At 43.6% G+C, this 25,853-nt stretch overlaps 1 protein-coding gene across 1 annotated transcript in view; it reads left to right on the top strand.

Annotated features, from left to right (window-relative positions):
* The window catches only part of GRIK2 (glutamate ionotropic receptor kainate type subunit 2), a 2,093,351-nt gene that overhangs the window by 1,438,379 nt on the left and 629,119 nt on the right, over positions 1-25,853 (top strand). The window contains exons 12-13 of the mRNA XM_069606522.1: positions 19,960-20,078; positions 25,033-25,250. Coding sequence (XP_069462623.1) covers positions 19,960-20,078; positions 25,033-25,250 — 337 coding nt within the window. The remainder of the gene's footprint in view (positions 1-19,959; positions 20,079-25,032; positions 25,251-25,853) is intronic.

Below are 25,853 nucleotides of genomic sequence, written 5' to 3'. Positions count from 1 at the left end.
ACTAATGTTCATGTATTACATGATTGTTTCTGTGTGGGGCATGCCAAGGCAGGTGGGGAAGCACGGTGCCTAAAAACACCCCAGTCTTACCTGTAAATTCCTCAGTACTTGGCTTGTTCCCGGGTAAACCAGGATCTGGGTGGTATGTAAACAGAGTAAAGCTTAAGTGCATACCCCATTGAATCAGAGACCTGATAGGAAATGCACAGGACACACTATTCTGTTACATCCTTTCACTAAAACGTGCATGTACATCTCAGAACATGCACAAGAAGGAAGGAAGGAAGGAAGGAAGGAAGGAAGGAAGGAAGGAAGGAAGGAAGGAAGGAAGGAAGGAAGGAAGGAAGGAAGGAAGGAAGGAAGGAAGGAAGGAAGGAAGGAAGGAAGGAAGGAAGGAAGGAAGGAAGGAAGGAAGGAAGGAAGGAAGGAAGGAAGGAAGGAAGGAAGGAAGGAAGGAAGGAAGGAAGGAAGGAAGGAAGAAAGAAAGAAAGAAAGAAAGAAAGCAGACGCATTGGAAGAATGCGGCCTAACCACGCGATGCAATTAGACACTTCTAGAATGAGGAAAGCTCCAGCGATCCTTTGGTGTAATTATCTTTCAGATATGCCTAAGCCTCTGGGTTGAACGCTGGAACTGGCACAGTAAGTCCAGTATCTTTCTGAATTTAAAATGTGCCCTCGATTTCTGCTCGACTTGATTGTAGTTGAGCAGCGATCTGCTCGCTCTGCGTGCCATGTTTATTAAGAGCTGCAAGCCTGTGGGGTGGCTGAAAAAACGGGGAACGCTGGATCTGTGTTTTGGAGAAAGCACTCAAGTATTGCGCTTTTTGGAGCCGCACGCTAGGCGTACACATTCCCACCCTGGTCGCAACATGCGTTGTTAAATTGGCCGCGTGGAAGCTGACCCCAGGACATGAATCGCCGTCCTGTAGTTCTGACCGTCGGCCATTACATATTGGCGGGAGATTGTTTTGCTGAGGGACGGGCATTCCAATGCATGCTCATTATAACCATCTCTGCTTCTGTGTTGGCGCTCACCGCTCTCTGATGTCTGTGAACACGAAATCCCACACACAGACACATACAAGCAGAGCTTCTGAGTGCGTGGGGGTATACAGACCTGTCAGCCACGCTCATGCAGGCTGCATACAATGCAGGCCTTTTCTATTAAGGATGTTGGCTGTTTAAAAACAGTCACTAGGGAAATTACTTCTAAATCTAAACAAATAGTGTTGCTCTTGCAGATGAGACCCCGGAAGTAAATGTATTTGAATGACACATGAACTAAATAGGTAGTGATGGGGAGACGGTGAAGACAGGGTAATAGACGAGCTACAGCTCAGGCAGCGGGGTCTGGCTTTGCAATAGGAGGCAAACATGAGCCTTATGTTCCGTCACACAAACATTTACCCGAGGCCCTGTCTCCCCACTCTCCACGCTACCCATAGCACAAACCCATACCTGCTCTCCTGCCCTGCACCTATAACACAAACTCTGTTCCTCTCATCCACATTTTGTAAGATACAGTACAGTGATATTTAATGATTTCACCATGATCACACAATGTAAGAGCTGAAAATGGGATTTGGGCCCGGTCTACAGTTCAGACCCTTGATCACATATCGTTATTTATTTATTTATTTATTGTTACCTCTGGATAATGCAATTATTTGATGTGTTTCATAGAGATGAATTGGACAAGTAGGCAAGTCACATTATGAAGCGCCCTGGGTATGTTAAGGCAAATGGAATGACTGTGGTGGCATCTTTATTGTGATCCTCCTGAATGGAAATTAAAACATTGCACCCCCCCATACCACTTCTCCTCTTCCTTCCCCCTCCCACTTACTCTGTCTGAATGACACAAGGCCTAGTAAGATTGTTTGTTTTGTCCTCCCTCTGTCTACCCTTCCTTGCCTTGTCGCGCCTAGAAACATTTGTGTACAGGCGTGTTATAAATGACATATCATATCTTATCATACAACTACCAGAATCCAGAATAGTAAGACATTAGAACAATCTCTTCTGGGGTGTTCAAGACTTGAAGACACACAGTAACAAAAAGTCACTTGCCTGTAGTCATTGGTCGACACATGTTTGTAGCCTATCATTGAGCATAATATGTAAAACAGGTTTTGAGCAATGCTCACACTTGGCCCAACAATGATTGGTTCCCTGCTCACCCACTGTTGGTGCAGCTGGTAAATTTGCCCAAGAAAGTGACTTACAGGCACTGCAGCCCCGCTGTCCATGAATCCTGCCAGCACAATGCATTATTTCCAGAGTACTCATGACTGAAGGAATGACCCCCATGCTTGTATTCCTCCTTTAACTCAGGACGTGTAATGTAGTAGACTAACAGTTGCTTGCCAACGACGGGTGGCCACTGTCTTCCCGGTTGTCCACAGGACACCTTCCGATGTTAAACCAACATGAGCATCTCTTAACAACCACCTTCTCTAATTTCTTGTCATAGTCACTTCATCACACCATACTAGGGAATAGAGGTTCACACAACTCCCATCCCTTGGAGTCATGCATTCAAGGAGCACTCCATTCAAAGAAATCTCCCCCGCAATAACTTTACTATATTGAAAATAACACAGTGGCAGAAAAATACCCTCCAGCGCCCGCAGAAGGAATGATACAGCAGGCAAGCTAACTCCTGGCAATTTTAATAGTACAGGCCAGCGTGTTAGTTATCTGAAGGAGCTATGCGATGGCCACAGACATCTCTAGTGAGCATGCAGCGCACATGTCCAAATACTGCGGGGCTGACTCAGCCCATGCTGGTGATGCTGATAAGTGCCATTATTTCAGTCATGAAAAATATGATTCCAGCTTTTAAAAGAAGGAGGAATCCGGCAGACAGAGTATGAGAAATAATACATTCTCATGCTGTCAGGAAAGTCAGTAGGTCAGAGCACAAGCTGCTGCCCACCATCTCCTAAACCCCCAGCAATAGTATGAACAATTCCAACATGCAATGCACTGCTCATCAATCCACCGGGCCTCATTCATTCCCAGACGTGCATTGAGGTACACTGATCACAAATCCACCATGACGTTATGATTCCCGGATGTGCATTGAGGTATGCTGACCACCAATCCACTGTGTATCTATAATTCCCACAGTTGCAATGGGATATGCTCACCAATCCACCAAGGATGTATAATTCCCAGACGAGCATTGAGGTACACTGCTCACCAATCCACCATGGATCAATAAGATATGCATTGAGGCACAATGCTCTCCAATCCACCATCGATCTATGATTTCCAAATGTACATTGTAGTACATGGCTCACCAATCCACCACGGTTCTATTATTCCCATTTGTGCATTGAGGTACACTGCAAGCCAATCCGTATGGATCTATAATTCCCAGATGAGCATTGAGGTAGACTGCTCACCAATCCATCATGGACCCAAAATTCCCAGTCGTGCATTGAGGTACACTGCTCACCAATCCATGGAACAGCCTCCCTGCCACTCTAAAACATGAGGAGAACATCTTCGGTGTCGGAGGCACCTCAAAACCCTCCTCTTTGCTACTGTCTTCGCTCCCTCTCTCCCCTGCTGATCTGCTCTCTCTTGGCACTGTGCACCTGGCCACCCTCTCTCCCCTGGGCCAGGCACATGCTCACCTTGCCACCCACCTGCACTGCCTCCTGGCCACCCCATGCACTGGGGACTTAGCTGCATACAGTCCCCCACAACCCCCATTTCTTCTTCTCTGCACTTATCAGACTTACCCAGTCTGCTGCCGTAAACACAGCACTTGCCACTTGCTGGCTGCACTACCACTGTTTATTGCCTCTATTATCTATTTATGTTTATTTATTTATTATCATTTATCTGTTCTCTGCTGCTCCACACTTTCCATTCTCCCCTTCCATGCACTTTTCCCCTTTCCCTTTCCAATGCACTTGCACGTTCTCAATGTCACTGGGCCTAATAAGATCATTGTTGTGTTCTCCCCTGTTCCCCACCCTTGCCTTGTCACATTCTGAAACACTTGTGTACGAGCGCAATACAAATGAAATATAATATCATATCATATCATATCTATTATTCCCAGTTGTGCATTGAGGTACATTGTTCATTAATCCACCATGAATCTATTATTTCCAGTGGTGCATTGAGGTACACCACTCGCCAACCCACCATGGATCTATAAACCCCAGCTGTGCATTGAGGTACACTGCTCACCAATTTACCAAGGATCTATAATTCCCAGACATGCCTCGAGGTACACTGCTCACCAATCCACCATGGATCTATAACTCCCAGTTGTGGATTGAGGTACACTGCTCACCAATACACCATGGATCTATAACTCTCATTTGTGCATTGAGGTACACTGCTCACCAATCCACTATGGATCTATAATTCATAGTTGTGCATTGAGGTACACTGCTCACAAATCCACCATGAATCTATAATTTGCAGTCGTGCATTGAGGTACACTGCTCACCAATCCACCATGGATCTATCATTCCTAGACATGCCTTGAGGTACACTGCTCACCAATCCACCACAGATTTATAACTCCCAGTTGTGCATTGAGGTACACTGCTCACCAATCCACCATGGTTCTATAACTCCCAGTTGTACATTGAGGTACACTGCTCACCAATCCACCATGGATCTATAACTCCCAGTTGTGCATTGAGGTACACTTCTCACCAATCCAGCATGGATCTATAACTCCCAGTTGTGCATTGAGGTACACTGCTCAGCAATCCACTATGGATCTATAATTCATAGTCAAGCATTGAGGTACACTGCTCACAAATCCACCATGAATCTATAATTTGCAGTCGTGCATTGATGTACACTGCTCACCAAACCACCTTGGATCTATAATTCCCAGACATGCCTTGAGGTACACTGCTCACCAATCCACCATGGATCTTTAACTCCCAGTTGTGCATTGAGGTACACTGCTCACCAATCCACCATGGTTCTATAACTCCCAGTTGTACATTGAGGTACACTGCTCACCAATCCACCATGGATCTATAACTCCCAGTTGTGCATTGAGGTACACTGCTCACCAATCCACCATGGATCTATAACTCCCAGTTGTGCATTGAGGTACACTGCTCACCAATCCACTATGGATCTATAATTCATAGTCATGCATTGAGGTACACTGCTCACAAATCCACCATGAATCTATAATTTGCAGTCGTGCATTGATGTACACTGCTCACCAAACCACCATGGATCTATAATTCCCAGACATGCCTTGAGGTACACTGCTCACCAATCCACCATGGATCTTTAACTCCCAGTTCGGCATTGAGGTACACTGCTCACCAATCCACTATGGATCTATAACTCCCAGTTGTGCATTGAGGTACACTGCTCACCAATCCACCATGGATCTATAACTCCCAGTTGTGCATTGAGGTACACTGCTCACCAATCCACTATGGATCTATAATTCATAGTCGTGCATTGAGGTACACTGGTCACCAATCCACCATGGAACTATAACTCCCAGTTTTGCATAGAGGTACACTGCTCACCAATCCACCATGCATCTATAACTCCCAGTTGTTCATTGAGGTACACTGCTCACCAATCCACTATGGATCTATAATTCATAGTCGTGCATTGAGGAACACTGCTCACCAATCCTCCATGGATCTATAATTCCCAGACGTGAATTGAGGGAAGAACACAATACACCCGAAAGGGGCAATAGAAACATAATTAAAAACAAAAATATACCATTATTCATTATTATGTGAGAGACAGCAACAGGGTCAAATCTGTGAAAAACGTATTCATCATGACCCTGCAGTCGGTAGCAAAGTGCAGGCGTGGGAGGAAAGTGGCAAACATGCAGGGGCTCTTCAGCAGTGGGCACAAGGCATCTCATGCACTCTTCTCACTTCTCTCAGGGCGTGACTGTGCCCTGCAAATAGCCCCCTCACCTGCCGACACCCAAAAAAAGAGAGAGAGCCGTGTTCTTATCTATCGAGTGTGACTAGCCAGCTGCCTAGCAAATGCACAGTTGGGAGTGGTGGGAAAAGACTTGCCTCAGACAAGATTTTTATTTTCCTCACGGTTCAGCAGGTGACGTTCAGCCTTTATGAACATATATATTTTGGATTAGTGCACAGTTAGGATCAGTGGACTGCAATCCCACGGCAAAGCTTTAACCATATCGCTGGACAAAATGGGTGGTATTCTGATTGCAAATTATACAAATTACACACATTTTACAGAATTGCACTGCATTATACAAATTATACAGCATTTAAACATTCGGCACAACTTGCCTTCAGGGCATCCCCCATTCATTCTGTAATATGGTCGCCGTTAGCTTGTTGCATTTTGCCTTCTATACATAAAGTGTATCCATAAAATGGTTGTAACAGCCCTCCTGGGGCCAGATTATGAACACTTGTCACAGATGAAAGTGCACATTTGCACCAAACTAGCACCAGGGGCAACGTTTGCTTTATTTATAAAAGCAATTGGGCAAATTAGAAAACCTTTGCACCATGACAAGTGCACGTTGGCATGGGGTAAGCAGCGGGTCAAATATTGCCCTAGTCCAATAAACATACATTTTCAATGAATGTTTGCACCAGGGCAAACTTGGCTCTAGTGATAACACGTGCAAACCTTCACTTGCACCTGTGCAAAGTTTCTGCAATCTGTCCCCTTGCAGGGTATGAGTTGGCCAGCCAAATACAGAAAGTACTTAAAGGGGGTGCAATGAACCAGGCTGGCATCTTCACATTGCATTTTAGCTTTGGAATGCAAGAAGTGCAAAACTCATGGAATTGGCTTGATTTCAGAAAAGAAGAAGGCATGATTACTAAGCTTACTGTGAAACATTGGATTCTGCTACGCAAGAGTAAGGTTGAGTAGGGGAACTAATGGCCCACACAGCCCTCACGGTTCTACAAACCAAAGCACAATACAGTCATAAAGGTAAAACAGGAACAGATAAGAGAGATACCTCCTTTGTGTTTTGTGGTTAGCCTAGGCAAAGCTATGCTCTTAAGAGGATTGGGAAGGTTACCAGTAATGACCCAAACAACACAGTATCACAGTCCAATATAAAGGGAATGCCCAATCAAGGGTCTATATATATTGTATATATATATATATATATATATATATATATATATATATATATATATATATATATATATATATATATATATTAGGACAATTAGTAAATGCTGTATAAAAACCCACCCCAAGGGAAGAACATGCAATACACTGGAGAAAGTAGCACTCTGAGCGTAGTTTCAGAGGTTGTAGTTAAATCACTAGCCACAAAAAGGATATACTGGATGAAAACAGGAGTGATTGTGGCCTAACCTATCTCTAAGGTCCAAGTGGACTTAGGGGGCAGTTCAGCGTCAGTACCTGGCTTCATTTTGAGTCAGACCCAGTGTCAAATGCAGATGCAAGCTGATCACGCTCAGTTCGGGCATGTTGGATCGCGTGGGCCCAAGCAGCGAGCAGACATCGGGTAGGGTCGAAGTTGGTTGCTCTGTGTGGTAGAAGGGAAGCACAGAAGGATGCAGGTTGGGTGGTCCCAGTAATTCTTTGCAGTTGCCAAGGTCGAGTCAGGATTTAGCCACTGGGAGGTGTCGATGAGTGAAGCTCCAGTGGTTCGAGTGGGTGGGCAATGTTCGTCAAAGTGGTGGTCTTGGGTGCGTCTATGTGCAGTTGATGAGGCAGCAGTTCAAGGGATAGCCGACTGAAGCTATGGTTGTAACCCCTGGTTAGTGTCAGCGTGTGCCTCTCCAGTAATTCGGTTCAGGTCCAGGCATCAAGCAATCACCTCGCGCCTAGCAGGTGATGAGCTTTAGCCAAGACACAATGCAGTGTAGAGCTGGTTCAAAGTGCAAGCAAGTTCAAAGTGGTGGAGGAGTGCAGCTAACTGTGCCAGTGACTTCCCTCTTGTCACAGGTGCAGTGAACAGTGAGCGACCAGTCGCGTGTGGTGAACAGGAAGTGAAATCCTAGAAAAGACAGCTCACTAAATATAAATAGAACAGCACATTTTAAATCACAATCTCAAGCTAACAAGCAGTTAATTAACAAAAGAGTATAGGAGTAAACATGAGGTTACGAACCAGGTGCTGTCTTCTGGCAATGGCCCTCTAAAGTGCGTCCGAGAGCCCTTAATGGAGGCAGCAAGAGCTGTAAACAGTCTAGCAGCAAAACGTTTCCAAGATCCCTGCATGTCACCCAATGAGTTTCCTGGAGGAAACGCACATTAAAAGGTGCTATGTTCGTTAATGAACAGTGCAAATGATAGAGTTAGGTTTATCAATATGCAAACATGATATTTTTGTACTGGCAAGTATGACTTTGTGAAAATATTTGAATCAGGCTATGAAAGGTTTCTGAAACCCACATACGGCTTCATGAATCATGCCAACGAAAGGCCTAATAGATAATATAATTCCAATAGAATATCAAATTGAATTAATGTTTGTGAAAACGTTCTGCCCTAGTGGCTAAACTTTTAAAGTACGAGTTGAAAATGTCCAAAGCAATATTTGAACGGCCACGGTGTCTTGTGACCTTGTTCTGTTTAATGGGGATCTGCTCATGCCTACCTTCTGTTTTTTTCTAGCTTTTCTTTCAGCAAAAGGTCAATCTTCTATCGCCCCTCTCGCTCAGTCATGCCAATGTTTTTCTTGCCCCCTTTTGTATTAATTCCTATTACCATTGCTAATTTTCAAATCCATGATCGCCTCCGCCCTCTCACCCCTTATTGACTTATGTACCACATCCCTTCGGTCCCTTAGCACATCTACTCTCAGCCCTACGTTGTCTTGGCTTGTTCCTTCCCCTCAATTGACAATAAAGAAAGACTTAACTACCCCCTTGTGTGAAGTCTTTCCACATTGTCCACTAAGAGGAGGAGCGTGTGATTCCATGCTCAGCATTGTTTTGTTCTCATTCTCAAAGAGCAGTGAAGAAACACTCCCCTGCACTACTAACATGGAACTCTAGAGGCGAGTGTGCCCACACTGTCATAGCAACCTGCTATTTCTGGCTCAGTGTGACCGTTTTGCTTAAATATGTATTATTATTATTATTATTATTATTATTATTATTATTATTCAAACCAACTTATTTGCTGGTTCTATTGTATGGGTACTGTTTGTATGAGTTTTTTGTAGTGCATGTCATAGGAATATGACTCGAATGTATCCATATCCAAATAGCACATGCTAAAATACATAATAAACAATATTTTTTTCTGAACACTGGATGTTGCAGACTTGCCCAATCTCGATTTACATAGCACATTCTGAAAAGAGAGAGGAAGGGAGAGACAGAGAATGACAATGAGAGAGAGCAAGAGAGAACAAGAGCCAGAGACAGAGAGAGAGAGAGAGAGAAAACAAGAGAGAAAGTGAGATACAGTGGGAGAAAGGGAGAGAGAGAGAATGACAGGGAGAGAGAGCAAGAGGCAACAAGAGCCAGAGACAGAGAGAGAGAAAGCGATAGAGAGTGAGGTACAGCGGGTGCGAGGGAGAGAGAGAGAATAGGGGAGGGAGAGAGTTAGATAGAACAATAGAAAGATAGATAAATAGAGAGCAAGAAAGAGAATGAGAGAGGGAGATAGAGTGAGCGAAAGAGAGAGAAAGAGGGAGCGAGAGAGCGAGAGAGAGAGAGAGGGAGAGAAAGAGAGAGAGAGAGGAGAACACCTTTGCTTACATATATCAGGAGCACACAGACAGACGGGTCTACCATGCTCTGTCCTCAGCCTTTGGCAGAACAGACCACAAATCCCCACACAAAAGTACCAAGAAGGTATGGGAGAGCATGCCGTTTCCCTGGAATGAATCCAAGCCTTCCTCTCAATCTCGAGTCACCCACTCTGAACAGGCCCTACTCTGCAATTGCTGTTCCTTGTCTGTCATCAACGGGACCCCACTCATTCTCAGTGTGCAGCTTAAACATGTGCACTTGGACTTGCTACCTGACTGCTCAAATCCAGAAATATTAGACATGCCCAGGTTACCCTTGAGTATATTCAGCTGCCTCCTTATCTTGACCCAATCAATACTTCTGTATTTGTTTTCTATCAAAGCCTAACCAATTCCCTTCTCCATTCCTCCTCTTTCTTTATGCCCCCCAACCAAGATCCTTCACGGTCACTGGACATAATTACACACATGCAAACATTAGCTCTTTCTCTTTTATTATCCGTTCACTCAACTGCTAAGATTGCACTTTTGCCTCAGGAGCTCCCTCTACACTGCCTCATTCTTCTATCGAACTTGCTATATTTACTGTTTTTCTTTTTTTATTCCTCTTCTTGATTCCGGCACAGAGCATCATCCAGTGATCACCCATTACAATCTGAATAACTCCCTTTCTTTCCCCTGTGATACAATTGTTCTTCTTCCCACTGTTAACATTTCCGTACCTCTACAACTGTGCTCCACTGTCTATTAGAGACAAGTAACCATCCCTATAGTCTTATAGAGGTACCATTCTCTTAGCCACAGTGCACAGAGGATGCCTTTTATAGATTACTTTTTTTTTTATTTCCTTGGACTTTGGTTGCTTCTCTACTAAAAGGCATAAGTAGCTAGGCACTGGTCCCTTTAATACAACCAAACAAATGATGGGTGGAAGGTTTTGAATAAATGTGAAACACTGGCATTGCACTTGGCAAATGTCCATGCCACCGTATTTTAGCCCATTGCAAAAGGGGTCCAGGCAATTGCAAATCAGTCACATACTGCCACCAATTGGAACAGCTGAGCCCAAACTGCTAGGCCAGGTCCTCTCTACATGGAAACATAAACAGCCCCAGGCATGTTTCGACCTTGGTGGGCCTTATGGTGAGATGCAGCTTGGTTCCCTATGGCACAGTGAGCAAGACACCCGCATCTGGGCATTGCCTACCTCACACAGGGATATAGGTTATTATCAAATAAGTGAAAGGTGAAAAGTATTGAATAAATGTGAAAAAATGGCATTGCTCTGGGCAATCATCCACACCACCATTTTCTAGCCCATCTGTGCCATTGCAAAAGGGTTCCATCCATATGCAAATCAGTCAGATACTGCATCAATGGGAGCAGCTGGGCCAGGTCCCTTCTGCATGGAATCACAAGCAACCCCAGACCTGGTTCAGCCTTTTTGGGCCTTATCAGTGAGGTGCATCTTGGTTCCCTTTGGCACAGCAAGCAAGGGACCCTTGTCTGGGCATACCATCTCTTACACAGGGAAACAAACTATAACAAACTATAACCAAAAAAGTGATGGGTGGAAGGTTTTGAACACATCTGAACCACTGGCATTGCTCTAGGCAACTTTACATAGCAGGTGTCTTTAGCCTGTCACTGTTTTTGTTTTGCTATAGTCATCCCGAGTGGGACGGGTATACTCATATGTGGGATTCCATGCCTGATGGTTCTAGAAACCCAATCTATTCCCCAACGAGGCCAAAACATGTTTGGGGAGCCTGTGGTCTCCTGCAGGAAGGATGTGACCAAGCAGTTCCAGCTGTACTGCCCATTTTTCGGGTGGGACCAAGCCTGGTTTGCATATGGTCTTTCCCCTCTGCTAACAGTTTGGCAGGTCAAGGACAATGGTCTGGAGGGTTACCCAAAGCAATGCCAGAGGTTAATTCCAAATATTTCATCCATCACCTTGTTTGCCTTGCTGTAGTCAACCCAAATGGGACAGTTATGCCCAGACATGGGTCCCATGGCTGTTGGGCCTAGTGACCCAAGCTACTCCTCACTGATGTGGCCCAACAAGGCAGAAACATGTTTGGGGATGCTTGTGGTCTCGTGCAGAAGGGATGTGACCAAGCAGTAAGGGTTGGACTACCCCTTTTGGGGTGTGACAAGCCTGATTTACAGGAGCTCTTTCCTCTTTTGTAATGGCTTGGCAGGTGAAGAACGAGTTCTGTAGGGTTGCCCAGAGCAATTCCAGAGGTTAAGATTAATTCTAAATCTTCCAGCCATCACCTCTTTTGTTTTGCTGTAGTCAACACGAGCGGGACAAGTATGCCCAGACGTGGGTCCCGTGCGTGCTGGCCCTTGAGACTCAAGCTACTCCTCACTGATGAGACCCAATGAGCCCGAAATAGGTATGCGAAGGCTGTTGGTCTCGTACAGAAGGTATGTGGCCAAGCAGTTTGGGCGGGACTGCCCCTTTTGGAGTGGGACCATGTCTAATTTACATGTGGTCTTTCCCCATTTGTAATGCCTTGGCAGGTGAAGAACGATGGTCTGGAGGGTTTGCCTAGAGCAATGCCAGAGGTTAAGATTAATTCTAAATCTTCCAACCATCACCTATTTTGTTTTACTAGTCCATTTAATAGCCATTCGTTCATAATCGGTTCAACGAGCATGTATTTCACATTCACACCCTAAGCTTCCTTGCACATGACCTTTCACCACATTTCTTTATGGCCTTTGTCAACTATCGTCTCAAACTCTACCAATCTGATTTTCAATGACACAAACAACTAACAATTGCTTACAATTCTATTTGTTCACGTGAAATAAAGTCTATTCTGCCATGTCATTCTGCATTTCTTTATATCACTGGCAACATCATGTGGGCACCTCTTCTTTGTATACAGTTGACTTGGCATCACTTTCTCTTATCGGCTCAGATATCTATCTTTCCTATAGTTAATGTAATACTCCTCCCTCCACCCACAATCAACATCTTATTGAGTTCTTCCACAGTCGGTCTTTTGGATCCACCTTTCTGCTGTTTTAAGGACTTCCGGAAAAAATGTATCTCTCAGAATGTTTTGGACTGCAACCCCCTTGATCACTGAACACTGACTATGCTGGACAGGGCAGATGAGAGTTGCCAAAAACATATGAGGACGCAAAGGTACTCCTGCTCTCCCATCACTCTACGCTATATATTAGGTAAGAAGCATCTCCCTGCTCTCCCCGCACCTCACAGTTTTTCATTGTAAACACATATATCTGAGCTGTGTTTGCCTGGGCACTTATTTATTTTAGTGAGTCTGCAGGGGCTCTCTTCTTTTTATGACTCAGGGCTATCTACCTTTCCTCTTTCAGCCATTCAAAGATGACTATAAACTAGGCGTGGTTTGCTGATGGGAGCCTATTGGCAAGTAGGCACCACCTGACACTGACAGCCTCCTTATGTGCCAGCAGATGGGGTGCAGCGCATACCCAGAATTAACCCAAAAGGTTCCCATAAGAGGCCGAAATCTGTGTTTCTCCATGAGAAGAATACTAATAAGGGCACTGTTCTTTCTAAGGGTTATTTCTCTCCCGCGTGGTGTGGTCCTACCCACTCACCAACATTTCACTTGTGGCGGCTGTGTTGCTTTAGAATTCACCATTCCTCATCTTCCCACAAATGCGCTTTCTTTAGGCACCACTACACCGGACACAAACCCCATTCCTCCCCCCAGCTGCGTCAGCCTCTCCCACTCTACAATTAAATCTCTCACCTCTGGCTGGCTACACACTGCCCTCCTTCACCCCCCGCTCACTTTCCAAACATGTCAATGAACTTCAATGAACTTCACAACCTCTTTTCAGAAGAGCATTAGGTTCACCCATGTTCTGTGAGGTTCTCTATACCCATTATATCAGTGGCCAATCACACTTAATTCATTAGAGACCGCCATGATCTTCTGCTCAGCCTTCAAAATGTCTCCTATCCCTTTCCTTTCTAGCCCTATAGTCAGTAAGGTGATCATGTAATTCTATCCTAAATGGTTTACCCCAACTCTGGCAGTCTTTCAAACTGCTTTAAACATACAGAATATATATGTCACCAAAATGTCATATCTCTCACATTGCCTACTATAAAAAAAAAAAAAAACAAGCTATGCAGGAAGCTAAACGCCTCTAGCAATCCTCCCATATTGAACATGCTTGCAACACTCATGAAGAAGTATTCTCGATTTTTACAAAATATGTTTCACATTAGCTGTGCCGCCACCATCATTCCTTCTCTGGAGCCCTGTGAAAAGCTTGTTATCCTTTCTTGAATAAAAGGTTGCAATACGTCACTCCAAGATCAATATCACCTGTTTTGACCCACGTTCTTTCCCACATTTACTTAAACTCCCAGCCACGTGCTCCTCTGGCCTTTACCATTTTTTGCTCCCCTTGATATTCCCACGCATACTTCTCTTTTTCATAAATCAAACATACATTCTGGGCCTAATTTAGATCCCTGCCAGGTTAGATTTCTCCCAACCTGTGACACTTCCTTCCTTGAGTGCATCACTTCTGGCAGTAATAAACCTCTCCTTTGCACAGGACCCTGTTCTTCCATTCTTTACATTTGCCACTGCTTCCCCGCTTCTTAAAAAGCCGCCACTTGGCCCTACAGTTCCATCCAACCTTTATTCCATCGCTCTTCTCTCTTATCTTCATGAGCATCTCAAGACTGCAGCCACCACCTAAGTGCATCCTTTTCTTTAGGGTGCTACTCTTCGCCGAAGAGGGTTTTGTCCAGACCTAGGAACTGAAGTGCCCTCCTTGCTGCCTTGGATATTTTTTGGTGGCGTATACCGGAGGTGTCACTGGTCTGGTAATGCTCCATCCACTGGCATCCTTTGGTTCTGTAGAGCACAGTATCATTCACAGAAGGCGGATCGCCCACTGCTTTAGTGGCAACACACTCACATGACTCTTGTATTTCCGTTCAGACCATATTCATTCTTTAATTTTCTGCCCTTTCTCGTCTTATCGTCCACTCAAATGTGGTTTACCAAAGAGACCACTCTTTGGCCTATCCGTTGTAAACTTCATGCTCAGCCCCCTCCGGCCCTTATTGCCTCTTTCATCTTTACTTACTGTATGTGTGCAGGAAATAGCCGGCTCCTCGTCCATCTTGATGGGGAGAGGGGTTCCCCATTTCCAGTTCCAATCTTGCGCACCAGCAATATCCCCTGCACAAGCATCAATTCCATAATTTTCAATTCTCATAAAACAGAGGTCATCGTCTTCTGTGGTCCTCAGACTCTCTGAAGCTCACCATCCTGGCCTGCCTGCCTTGGTCCTTGTCTGTCACCTGTCTCAGAGTTGTAGAACGTTGGTCTTAACATGTTATGGTTCTCTCTCTTCTTCCCCCATGCTGTTGCTTCTTACAGCTCCTACAACAACAGATCTGACCTATCCTATCTTTCTCTGACAAAATATAAGCCTGGTCTCTACTTGTAAAGTCTTGTTTAGAATACTATAACCCTCTCTACCTTAACCTCCCTCCATCCCACCTCCACCGACATGCAAAGTATTGAAAATGCAGCTGGGTGCCTCACGTGTGGGTCCTGTGTTCCCCATTCTTCTCATCTCCAGGCAAAGATCTGATTGGCCCCAATCCAGCAATGCATTGAACTCCAAATCATCGTGATTTTCTTCTGGAAGTGCACTCTGCTTCCTTCCCAAAAAGCCATCTCTCTACACCCCCAACAGACCCCTGCACACCTCCACTCAGTGCCTTCTCACTTTCCCTAGATCCTGATTTTCCCACAAAGGATGCCATACATTCTTAGCCCCCCGCACCCCTCTTTCTGGAGCTCCTTTCCACTTAACACCCACAGCTGCTCTTCACAATCTGTCTTCAGATATAAAATGGAAACCTGAACTTTAGTAAAGTGTGCAATCACTAATCCTTAGTTCTCTGTCCATATGTATGTGCTCAGCAAATAAACCAATACAGAAATACACATTTCATGTGTGCTATGTACCATGGCATCCATGCAGTGACTGGTTCAGTGGTCAAACTAGCCTATAGTTAATTTAGCACATATTCGGAAATAAATGTCAAGTCCAGGCTTTGCATAATTAAGCAACAAGCCTTGAGCCTCGGGGGCATTATCTGACTCACTAATGCCCCCGCGGCGAGGGGTGTATTGCTATTAGTACCCCGGCCCGCAAGACATGGGTACTAAAAGTATTTTTTCTGTTCCAAAACGCTGTGGCTGCCGGGAAAGAAAAAAGACAGTCAGTTTTCCCTTTCCATGGCGGCCATCGGGAGCGGACGCGCTAGGGACAGAAGTGTTCCCAGCGTGTTTGCTCCCGAAAAAGGAGAAAATAGAAGGTAAGTGGGGTTGGGAGGGGATAGTTTGCAGGGGGGGGGGGAGAAATTAAATATGTACCTGAATCCCCGGCGGGGACAATGGCTGCCTCCAGCCGTGTGGATGCTCGGAGTGGGTATTGCCCCGTTTTGAGCCTCCTCAATGGCTGAGGGACTGCCACGCCCCCCGCCGGGAACAAAGAATAGGAATCTCAGCCGAGGGATTCCCAGTTGGGTAACGCCCTGGCGAGGACCAATCAGAATATTTGCTACATTCTAATTGACCCTCGCCAGTTACTAAAACAATAAATGTCACAGGGTAGATAGTTAATACAATCTAACTATGTTTTCTTTGAAAACTTAAACCAATTAAAGTCATGTAATGCGTATCAAGCAAATTGCACCTGGAATGCATAAGACCAAAGAGGCAAACATTCAGTCATTATATATGTAGCAGTTTACAAAATAGGGCACTTTCTGTGTTTAAAGTGCAGAGCTCGTATGTTAATTAGGTGTCACGCTCAAGAGTTGCGCTAGGAAAAAAGAACACCAGTGATTTAAAGTGCTAGCATACTGGCAGACTCTGGCAAGACACGTCAAGACCAAAAACGGGCGCATTATTAGAAATATCCAAATTATATCTGCAAGCGACACAAGATCATGCATACGATGTACGTGATCATGTGTTGAGTGTGCATTGGAAGTACAACTTATTGACAGTCAGTCCTCTCTTGGCTTCCATCACAATGCTCTCTCCGAGCATCCTATACACCCATGCCATCTGTTTCTCCCAGAACAATGCCCACTGCCTATATCCTGCTCCATATGGGACCACTGACGTGTGCTATAGGAGTAGCCGCTGGGCTGTCATGCACATACTAAATGATATTGTGCATGTCAAGGAACACCCTAATTTATATAATTCAAATGTGACCCCTAGAGTAGGCTAGTACCAGAATTCCCTGCCACCGAGGCTGGGCAAGACATCGACCGCTATTCAGGGCCCCCCGAGGGTCACCCACGCTGTGTGCATGCTTCTGGGTGGCAGCCATCTCAGCACACCCTACCACATTGTGCAGTTGTTTTAAGCCACTGGCAAACACATATGGGTCATACAGCTGTGAGCCATGTTCCTATGAATGGAATCTGTGTAAAGCTTCACACCCAACGATTTCCAGGCACCGTGTAAGATGCTTCTCCCCATTTGCCCCCGCCATCTCTCCCCACCCCAGCCCATTGTCAGTAGTAATGACTAACTCGGTGTTGCGTGAGATACTGAATGTACATTGCCACCTTTCAAAATGTACGTTTGAAGGAGGTTGATGTTGGGGGCACTTTAAGTAGACAGGTAAACACAATGTAAACATGTTTGAACACCTAATTGAAGATTTTGACTGTGTGTTGCAGATGAGTATCACAAACTCCAAGGTCCTGTGGCATAATGCATTTCCATCATGATCCCCTTCAGCATGAAAGACAGGGGTATTTAGTCTTCCTCTGCTCTAGACAGGAGAGCGCCTGTGCTCTCCTCACTTGATTACAAGATATGAAAACGAGATGTTCCTCACACAGTGATGAATATTAAAACGTGATTGTAAAGACCAAATCAATATAGAACATTACTGATAAAAAAATGCCCCCTAGTTGTTGCTTGAGACAGTTCTGGGATCCGCTAATGAAAAATGATCAACACAAAGGGAATACCTAAGCTACAATGAAAAAGTTGGGACGCATTAAAGATGAAAAGAACTGTCCTTCTCAATTCTGAGCATGGACTGTTCCCTTTGTTAAGCTCAGTCACACCTCTTGTTCAGAGATCCCATGATGTTTAAAGATTTGAAATAGCACACATGCATATTTCTTTCTTCAGACTAATGAGATGAATGAGGTTGGGGTGTTTAATGCTAAGCGGCTGCCGGTTCATGAGCCTGGTGCCAGTTTAACTTAAGGGGACCTGATTGAATCTGGCTTTGTTTGTCAAGTGGAGCCTTTTGAGCCCGAAGACGCTGCAGCGCTGTATTAAGGTGCTGGAAAGCGAGCGTTTGATCATCTGAATGTTAATGCCTTGAAGAGATTATTGCCAAGAAAATTGCCTTCTCGGCAGCGACAGGCGCAGAATCCAGACAGCTTTGATGAAACGCTAGATTTTTCTTTGCACACTCCTGATGGGTTACTGTTCCAATTTTGGCTCTTCGCGGAGAGCCCTTTATGGTCTTCGACATTGAAAAGCATGCATATTGCCTATAGACAGCAGTTCGATCCCTTTCTCTAGTTATGGGCATGCTTTTAAACAACCTGTACTTTGCATGGGCGGCCTTCCTGCATGCGAGCTTTGCTTTGTGTATACTTTGACTGCAAGTGGCTCAGCTATTATTTATTTATTTTTATTTTTACATTTGTATAGCGCACAAACAGCCCATGGGCATCGTGGCGCTGTTACTTGCAGGGGGCTTCGTTTCATGGAGGTACAATATACATATTTTACATTTTACATTGCTACCACATTAATACATTCAGCTAGTTGCAGGTGCATTTGCGGGTTTATCAGGCGATGTGGAGACTGGCGAGTAGTCCCAAGGAACTGTGGTGTTGATCAGGCGAACAGAATGGTTTTTATGGCTTTGCGAAAGGCACTGAGTGAAGCTTCGGCACAAAGCGTCATAGGAAGGGCATTCGCTGCAGGGAGGCATGGTAGGGGAAACTAGCGCCTCCTATTAGGCATGTTGGTTTTGGAAATTCTAGTTTTACCAGTGTAAGGTTCACAATTCAGTACTTCCTGTGCCCATTTTCAATCACACATAAACAATCTGACTTTAATATTTATGATGCAAAAAAACCTTTAGGGCTCATGGCCGCCATGGGCTGTGTTCCTCAAAGTGACTAGGCCAAAGTGATTTTCTGAGTTCCTACCATTCCCCGCAAAGCAACGTAGACTCACGTCTATTCTTCTAGTAACAGCCAAGGAAGTACCTAAAGAAATGTTTAGCACACTGCCGTGATGCACTGCCTGTGTGTGCATGGGGTCATAGAAATGATACCGCAGACTCTGGCAAGTAGCAGGTCTGAATGGGAGTTGTGCCGCAGTGCACAGAGCACCACGTTGTCTAGCTGAGCGCACTAGCATCCATTAAAGCCTCTGATTAAAAGCATCTGGAATCCGACTTTACCTGCACATGGTACCCTTGATATGACAGATTATCCTCACAACACTTTCAAGTGATTGGATGTCGCAATAAGAAGCGGTCAACCTTCACCTCTGGGTTTAGATGGACAATTGATGTCTGCGCTATGCATTCTCAGTCACACCGGTGACTGGCCTTTGGTTGCTGCTACCCGTATTGTCGTAATCATTTCATTGTTACACTCTAGCTGTGTTTTGATTGCCAGCATTGCTTTCTGTTTGCATGCCATCTAACCAGCTCCCGCCTGCTCCCTTTGCACTGTCACTTGTAACGATGCTCGCTCTGCCTTTTTATGTCGTGCCTGTCCGCATCCATCATATCTGGATGGTTTAACGTGCCCGTGTTTGTCTTTCCTTGTTATCTGCAGTCATTAATGATTCTCAAGCATGTTGATTTCCATTATAATTCGAGTCACAAAATGGATTCCCAGATCAGCCATAGTACAATGAGCATCTGCCTATCCCAAGGGGAAACTAATAGCACCCAGGCATAGGGGGGCGATTGATTCAGGACTTGCACTTTTTGCATTATGCTTTCAATCTGTGCTAGCAATTCCAGGGTTTTCCTTTTTCTACAATACGATTAGAGCAATATGTTTGCAGAACTGTTTTCTATTCTCGTTAACTTTTTCTCATCTTTGTTTCTTTTGCAGCACAATTGCTGGACAGCGCTTCTGCTTATGGCCTTTTTTTATCTCTCTTCCTTTTCCCCCCCTTTCAATTACCACAGGTTTAGCCCTTACGAGTGGTACAATCCACACCCTTGCAATCCCGACTCTGACGTGGTGGAAAACAATTTTACCTTGCTAAATAGTTTCTGGTTTGGAGTTGGAGCTCTCATGCAGCAAGGTATACGATTCATCCTGCTCGTTCCTTTGGGCGCCATGTCCCACTTTTTGCTGGGGGTAAAATCTCTCTCGCGTACAAGTCACTTGCATGGGTGCCTCTGTGCATGTAGCCATGGAAATCTTTTTCGTTCATGTTGATGCATCTAACTGTAGGCATGTCCAAACCCTACTGGAGGATTCTGCAGACACGCCACGTGACTTCAAATCCTTGATAGATACATCCCCATCAATTATCACACCTAACAAAATGGTTGCATTACTTCATAAAGCACAAGTATCTCTAATATCTTGAGCAAACTAAAGCTGCATTAAATTAGCTGTGATCTAGATATCAAGGCTATCCTATATTCATTGATTATGCCGTTAAAATGGAGCAGCCGCTACTCTGGCCATTCTTGCGCACAGGCCCTTTTTAATATCTACTGCGTGGTTAGATTTTGCAGCTGTTCTACTTTGCCAAAGGCAGCGGCTTTAAGCTGAGGACAGATACTAATGATACAAGGTAATGGCAACTTCCAAAACAACTAACATTTGCACTTCTAATCCAATACGAACTGAGATAGAAGGCTGCATGTCTTACAGTGCATGCATTTTGGATTTTAATGACAATTCCAACCAGAGACTTGGTAGCCTTAAAACTAAAACTGTCTTGTTCTGGAGAATTCTAGTCTTAAATCCAACAATTTACGTCAATGCAGCGGTTTCAGTTTAAATATTATGACTATTGATTTTCCAACTTTTTCAAATAGGCACTAAATATATATTTTTTAAATGTTTCATATTTAATAGCATGTTTTTAGACATTTTCGATTTTTTTTCAATATTGTAAGTTATCATGTTCCCAAGCACACAGCTATGATATACAGTCTATAATTTTTCTATAAAGTGATTAATCAACTTAAATGATCAGAGCATCTGGGAGTGCCATGATCAGGAAAATAAATATCCCTAAAATGTATATTGTTTCTAAAAATCTGTTTTTGAGACAAGTACGCCCATTACATAGGAAATAAACCAAGAATGCAACTCTTTGACAGACTACAGTATTTTCATAAGCACGAAAGGTTACATGATAGAGGGGACCCGTACATTCCTTGTTGCTATCGCCTCCCCAGGAAATGGTGGGATATAGTGTTGGTCATGACGTTACCTTGGGTACATGACAGTCAGCCCCCAACCAGGCTCTGTTACATGGGCCGTGGTGGCACCGTGCTTAAGTCCTTGGTTGACATGTGAACTTGTGGTAATTGGGGCACTGACTATCCTCATCATGTTTGAACTGTAAGCATGCTGACTAATGAAATACGATGCTACTTGGCTGAATTGTGTGTATGCTATGATGACAACTTGGGCCATACCTTCAGGTGATTGTGTCTGACTAGCCAGGACATGGGAACCACTACCTCCGAAGGGTACCTTTTCTAATGCTTTCCTTGCAGCGATCTAGGCAGAGTCTGGAGAAGGAGTTGGCTGTCATGTCTAACCTGGTCTGCTCTTTCTGTACGAAAGCAGTGTAAGGGTAAGGTGAACTGACTGGTAAGATGGACTGTTGAGGGTCAAAGAGTTTAGCTATGATACCATCTATTTGAGTGGGCCTGAAATTATGCCTTATGGAGTGAGGGAGAAGTCATCGTCACTGGATAATGATTCTCCCCACGTTGGATGAGGCGAAGCTCATGGCCATAAATTGGGGAAAGGTCCTTATCCCAAGTCATAATGTCCCCATCTGAGGTCTAAAACGCTATTAGCGCATGGACCTGTGAAAAATAAAAAGGAATCCTTTGGATTCAAAGAAATAAAACACACAAGTATATAACTTACAATGTTAATACGATTTTGGAACTAGAAGCAATATACTTTACATATTCCGTGTTTCATTGCTGTTTGGTAATTTGGGGAATTAAACAGTGCATGCTCCTACCTGCCTTTACATCGCAGAAGAACATTGTTTCTGTGCTGCTTAAATCAGAATGTCTGAAAAGAGGTCTATATCAGAGATTATGGACCACATTCTGAGAAGTCTGATTGGCGAAAATGTGATCTTTTCTAAAAATCCATGTGCTAACTCAATTTATATTTAAATGATGAACATTTGAGGATATTTGCTTCAAAGATGTCATCATACCTGTCTGGAGCAGGTGATTAATTTACAATAACAAAGCCTGTCTATTTGAATGGGTCATCTTTCATACAGAAACATGTCTATCTTGCCCTCACTCCATTTTACCCGAGCTGCATGTATTGTTTGGGAAATGGTTTGTTTGGATATAGCCTCTCAAATGAAGAACTTCAAAACTGTTTATAGAAAAGTGAGAAGGATTTCTTAAAATGACATGGATGGCACAGTAAGCTCAACTTGCAACAAAGAGCAGTGCACATACATTTGACCTAATGAAGCTTACAATGCCATCCATTCTGCTATCTGAAGATAACACATCATTGTGAAATTCATACAAAATGCTAATTTGCTAACACCACTTCTCAGGGTACTCAACCACACCCAGAAACGTAGAAGAAGCCAATCCAAAATGTTTTATTGAACATGAAAACACAACATTAAAAGGTCGACATGAGAACCAACGATTAAATAATTAAAATAAATGATATTCCACTTGATTAAAAACGTCTGCCACAAATTCAAATATCGGTATTTTTATATTGAATCATTTCTATCCCTTTGTACAAATTCATAATTATAGAAAATTGTATTTTGATGACTTTAGGCAAATATGGTCAAAAGTCAGGATAATACAATATTAGATTTCGATCTTAGTGCAGCAACAATTAGGGTCTGTCCGCTTCCTGTAACACCTTTGAAAGATTTGGACACCCAGACAAATTGTGCGCTTTCTCTTTCGTCGCCAGGTTGTATAACATGCACTTTTAGGTTTTGTCATCAGTGGTCAACGTACAAGGTCATTACTTTTTAGTCGTTTAAAGACCAAGTGAACTTAGTGAATGCCAAAATATCATGACGGATTGGCTCTAAAAATGTCCCCAATTCATGATATATAATTGACTTTATAAATTGGCCTCAGTGGGAGAGGAATACATTGGCCTGCCTCTCTATAAGCAAAGAGGAACATTTCACAAGTTTGTTTGTGCTCCTGCACTTGAGACTACCTATGAAGCCGGTCTCCATACATGTTTTACCCATTGTCCTCCGAGCCTTCAATCATAAGGACCTGTCTTTTCATGACAACATTTTGTAACTAAATGTTATTCATGAAAATGAGGATCCGATAGATATTCCAAAGTTAGCGGGAGACATAATATTTCCATTGTTTGTAGCGATGATTTCCACATCACTTCAAACACACCTGCCTCAGGGCACAAGCCACCTAAATAGTTATGTTCTCTCAAAATGTGCAGTATTAATGCCAGCGCAGTTACGGGAGAACAATTTGGTGCCATGAAGCCCTGTCAGCTAAACATTGGCAATGTGGGCACCCCTGCTTTACGTCAGTCTGACTAGACATTCCCATGATTTTAAAAACTATATCTGTGTACATACATATCAGGGAAGCAAAGCAGACATATACTGTTGTATCGTTGGCTGACGTGAACACACTACGCTACTCACTTGAATTGGTAATACCATTTTATTTAATACACAATTTAAAAGCAGGTCAGATTACTAAATGATGTGGTTCCTAAAAGGTTCAGTAACAGTTTGTCGATGTACAGAATGATAATGGGCGGGATTTGAGTTATCGCATCCTTTTTGATTTCCTAAGCAACAGGTGATCGACTAGACCGTCAATTGCCATTGGAATTTAAAGCACACAGGGCTTGATTTACAAACACGTTCTTCAAAGGGAAAACCCTCTAAAAAAACACTGTGCACCTTAGCTTTATGTCCCCTCCTGGACCTAGTACATGCACATGAACCAGCATGTTGTGTCTTAAAACTGATAAGATTTCCATGATTAGTTTGCCTCACAGAATGTACTGGGGCAACCGTAAGAAGACATCTGGTGATTGCAGAAGGCATTACCTTATGGCCTTTCTATTGTAATTGTGCACAAAAAGGTGCACTATTTAGGGGTTTGGTGTCTGAGTCCAGACCTGTTAGCTCACTTAACCCCATTCCCTTGGCACATGTGCACTATGGAGAAATAGATCTGCCATTTCTGAATGTGATTGTCAAAGCTAGAATGTTGGCTGAACTCCGTCAGAAATATGTATCATACAATATGTTAAGCAATAGCATTTCACAACACATAATTGTCTGACAAACCCCCTACACTCACACACTTTTAAGTACATTGTGGACTGTTTACTCTGTGTGTTTGGAGGAGATAAGGCTTTAATATGAAACAAAATAAATTACCAACATACACACAAATGCCTACGCTCACTGGTGCCAATTCACAAAGAATGTACACCAAATAGCTCTGACCTACCCATGTCTTACCAAGGAGAACATTAGAGTATTTTCAAATGAAGTCATATAGAGTGACCTTGACTTACACCTGACTTTCCAGGTGGAAGACTTGTGTAAGTCAGAGTTACTCAGTGAAACTTCTTTTTTCAATTGCCCCCTCTGCCATATGTAAGAAACCTCACTATACAATGTGGGCTTTCTCTGACCGTGACTTTTGCTCTCTGCTCATGGGAGTACATCACCAATAAAATCATCCTAATTCTTGAAGTTTGTGAAGATCATCCTAGGGTTAGAGTAGGCAGTGAAGACCACATAGTACCCCTTAATTCCCGTGGGCCTTGATGCACTTTCCAATTGTTAAAAGAACCAATAAAGCTGATATCAGTTATGAGACAGAGTCATCCATTGCAGGTTATTCACTCAGGCATACAGGAAGGACGGTCCAGTGATAAAGAAGTGTGTGCTACGCCGTCACGTTGAGTCAATGAGTAATCAATGTTTATAAAAGGTGATCTGCTTTGCTCTTTCAATATGCACTTGTCTCATCTTCTTCCTTGAATTCCGCTAGGTTCTGAACTTATGCCCAAAGCCCTCTCCACTAGGATAGTCGGAGGCATTTGGTGGTTTTTCACACTCATCATCATATCCTCATATACTGCTAACCTCGCCGCCTTTCTGACAGTTGAACGCATGGAATCGCCCATCGACTCTGCTGATGACTTAGCAAAACAAACCAAAATCGAGTATGGGACAGTTCAGGATGGAGCCACCATGACATTTTTTAAGGTAGGCTTTGAATATTTTGAAACCTAACTATGAAGACATTGCAAACACAGAAGAATGAGGCAGGCCGAAGTCCCGGTAGTAGATTATGTACTTAATTTTTTTTTTTTTTTTTTTTTTGCCAGTTGATAGGCACTCATTTACTCTGACTGTTTAGGATTATGAAGCAGGATTTTACCTTTAATTGATACAAGTTTGGTCTGAAAGAATAACGGTATGCATTTTACTTAATCATTTGAAAAATGGCGAATTGCTGTGTACATCACATGAAGAATAACATATTGTGGATATCAAATGGGTATGTTGTCATGGCAGTGAATAGACTTCAATATTTTCATGCACAGCTTTGGTTTCCAAAATTATGAGCGTTATTATGGTATTTTGCAGAAGCAAAAATGTAGTTTGGTTTGCACATGTGCAAATTGCATTTGTGCATGAGTTGGTAGATTAGCGCCAACGCAAATACATTTGCACTGCATTTGCTATGTTGATAATTATATTGTACATGCGCACATGCTGTTTGCAAATGTGTAAAATGTGCTTGTGCATGCACAATTTGCAGACAACATATTTTAATTGATCACATTTTGCAACATATTACCTGTC

This window comes from Ambystoma mexicanum, chromosome 4p, assembly GCF_040938575.1.
Source record: "Ambystoma mexicanum isolate Mex_15411 chromosome 4p, UKY_AmexF1_1, whole genome shotgun sequence".
Classification (NCBI taxonomy): domain Eukaryota; kingdom Metazoa; phylum Chordata; class Amphibia; order Caudata; family Ambystomatidae; genus Ambystoma; species Ambystoma mexicanum.
The sequence above is the reverse complement of the archived record's forward strand: the minus strand, read 5'-3'. Positions and strand labels throughout refer to the sequence as shown.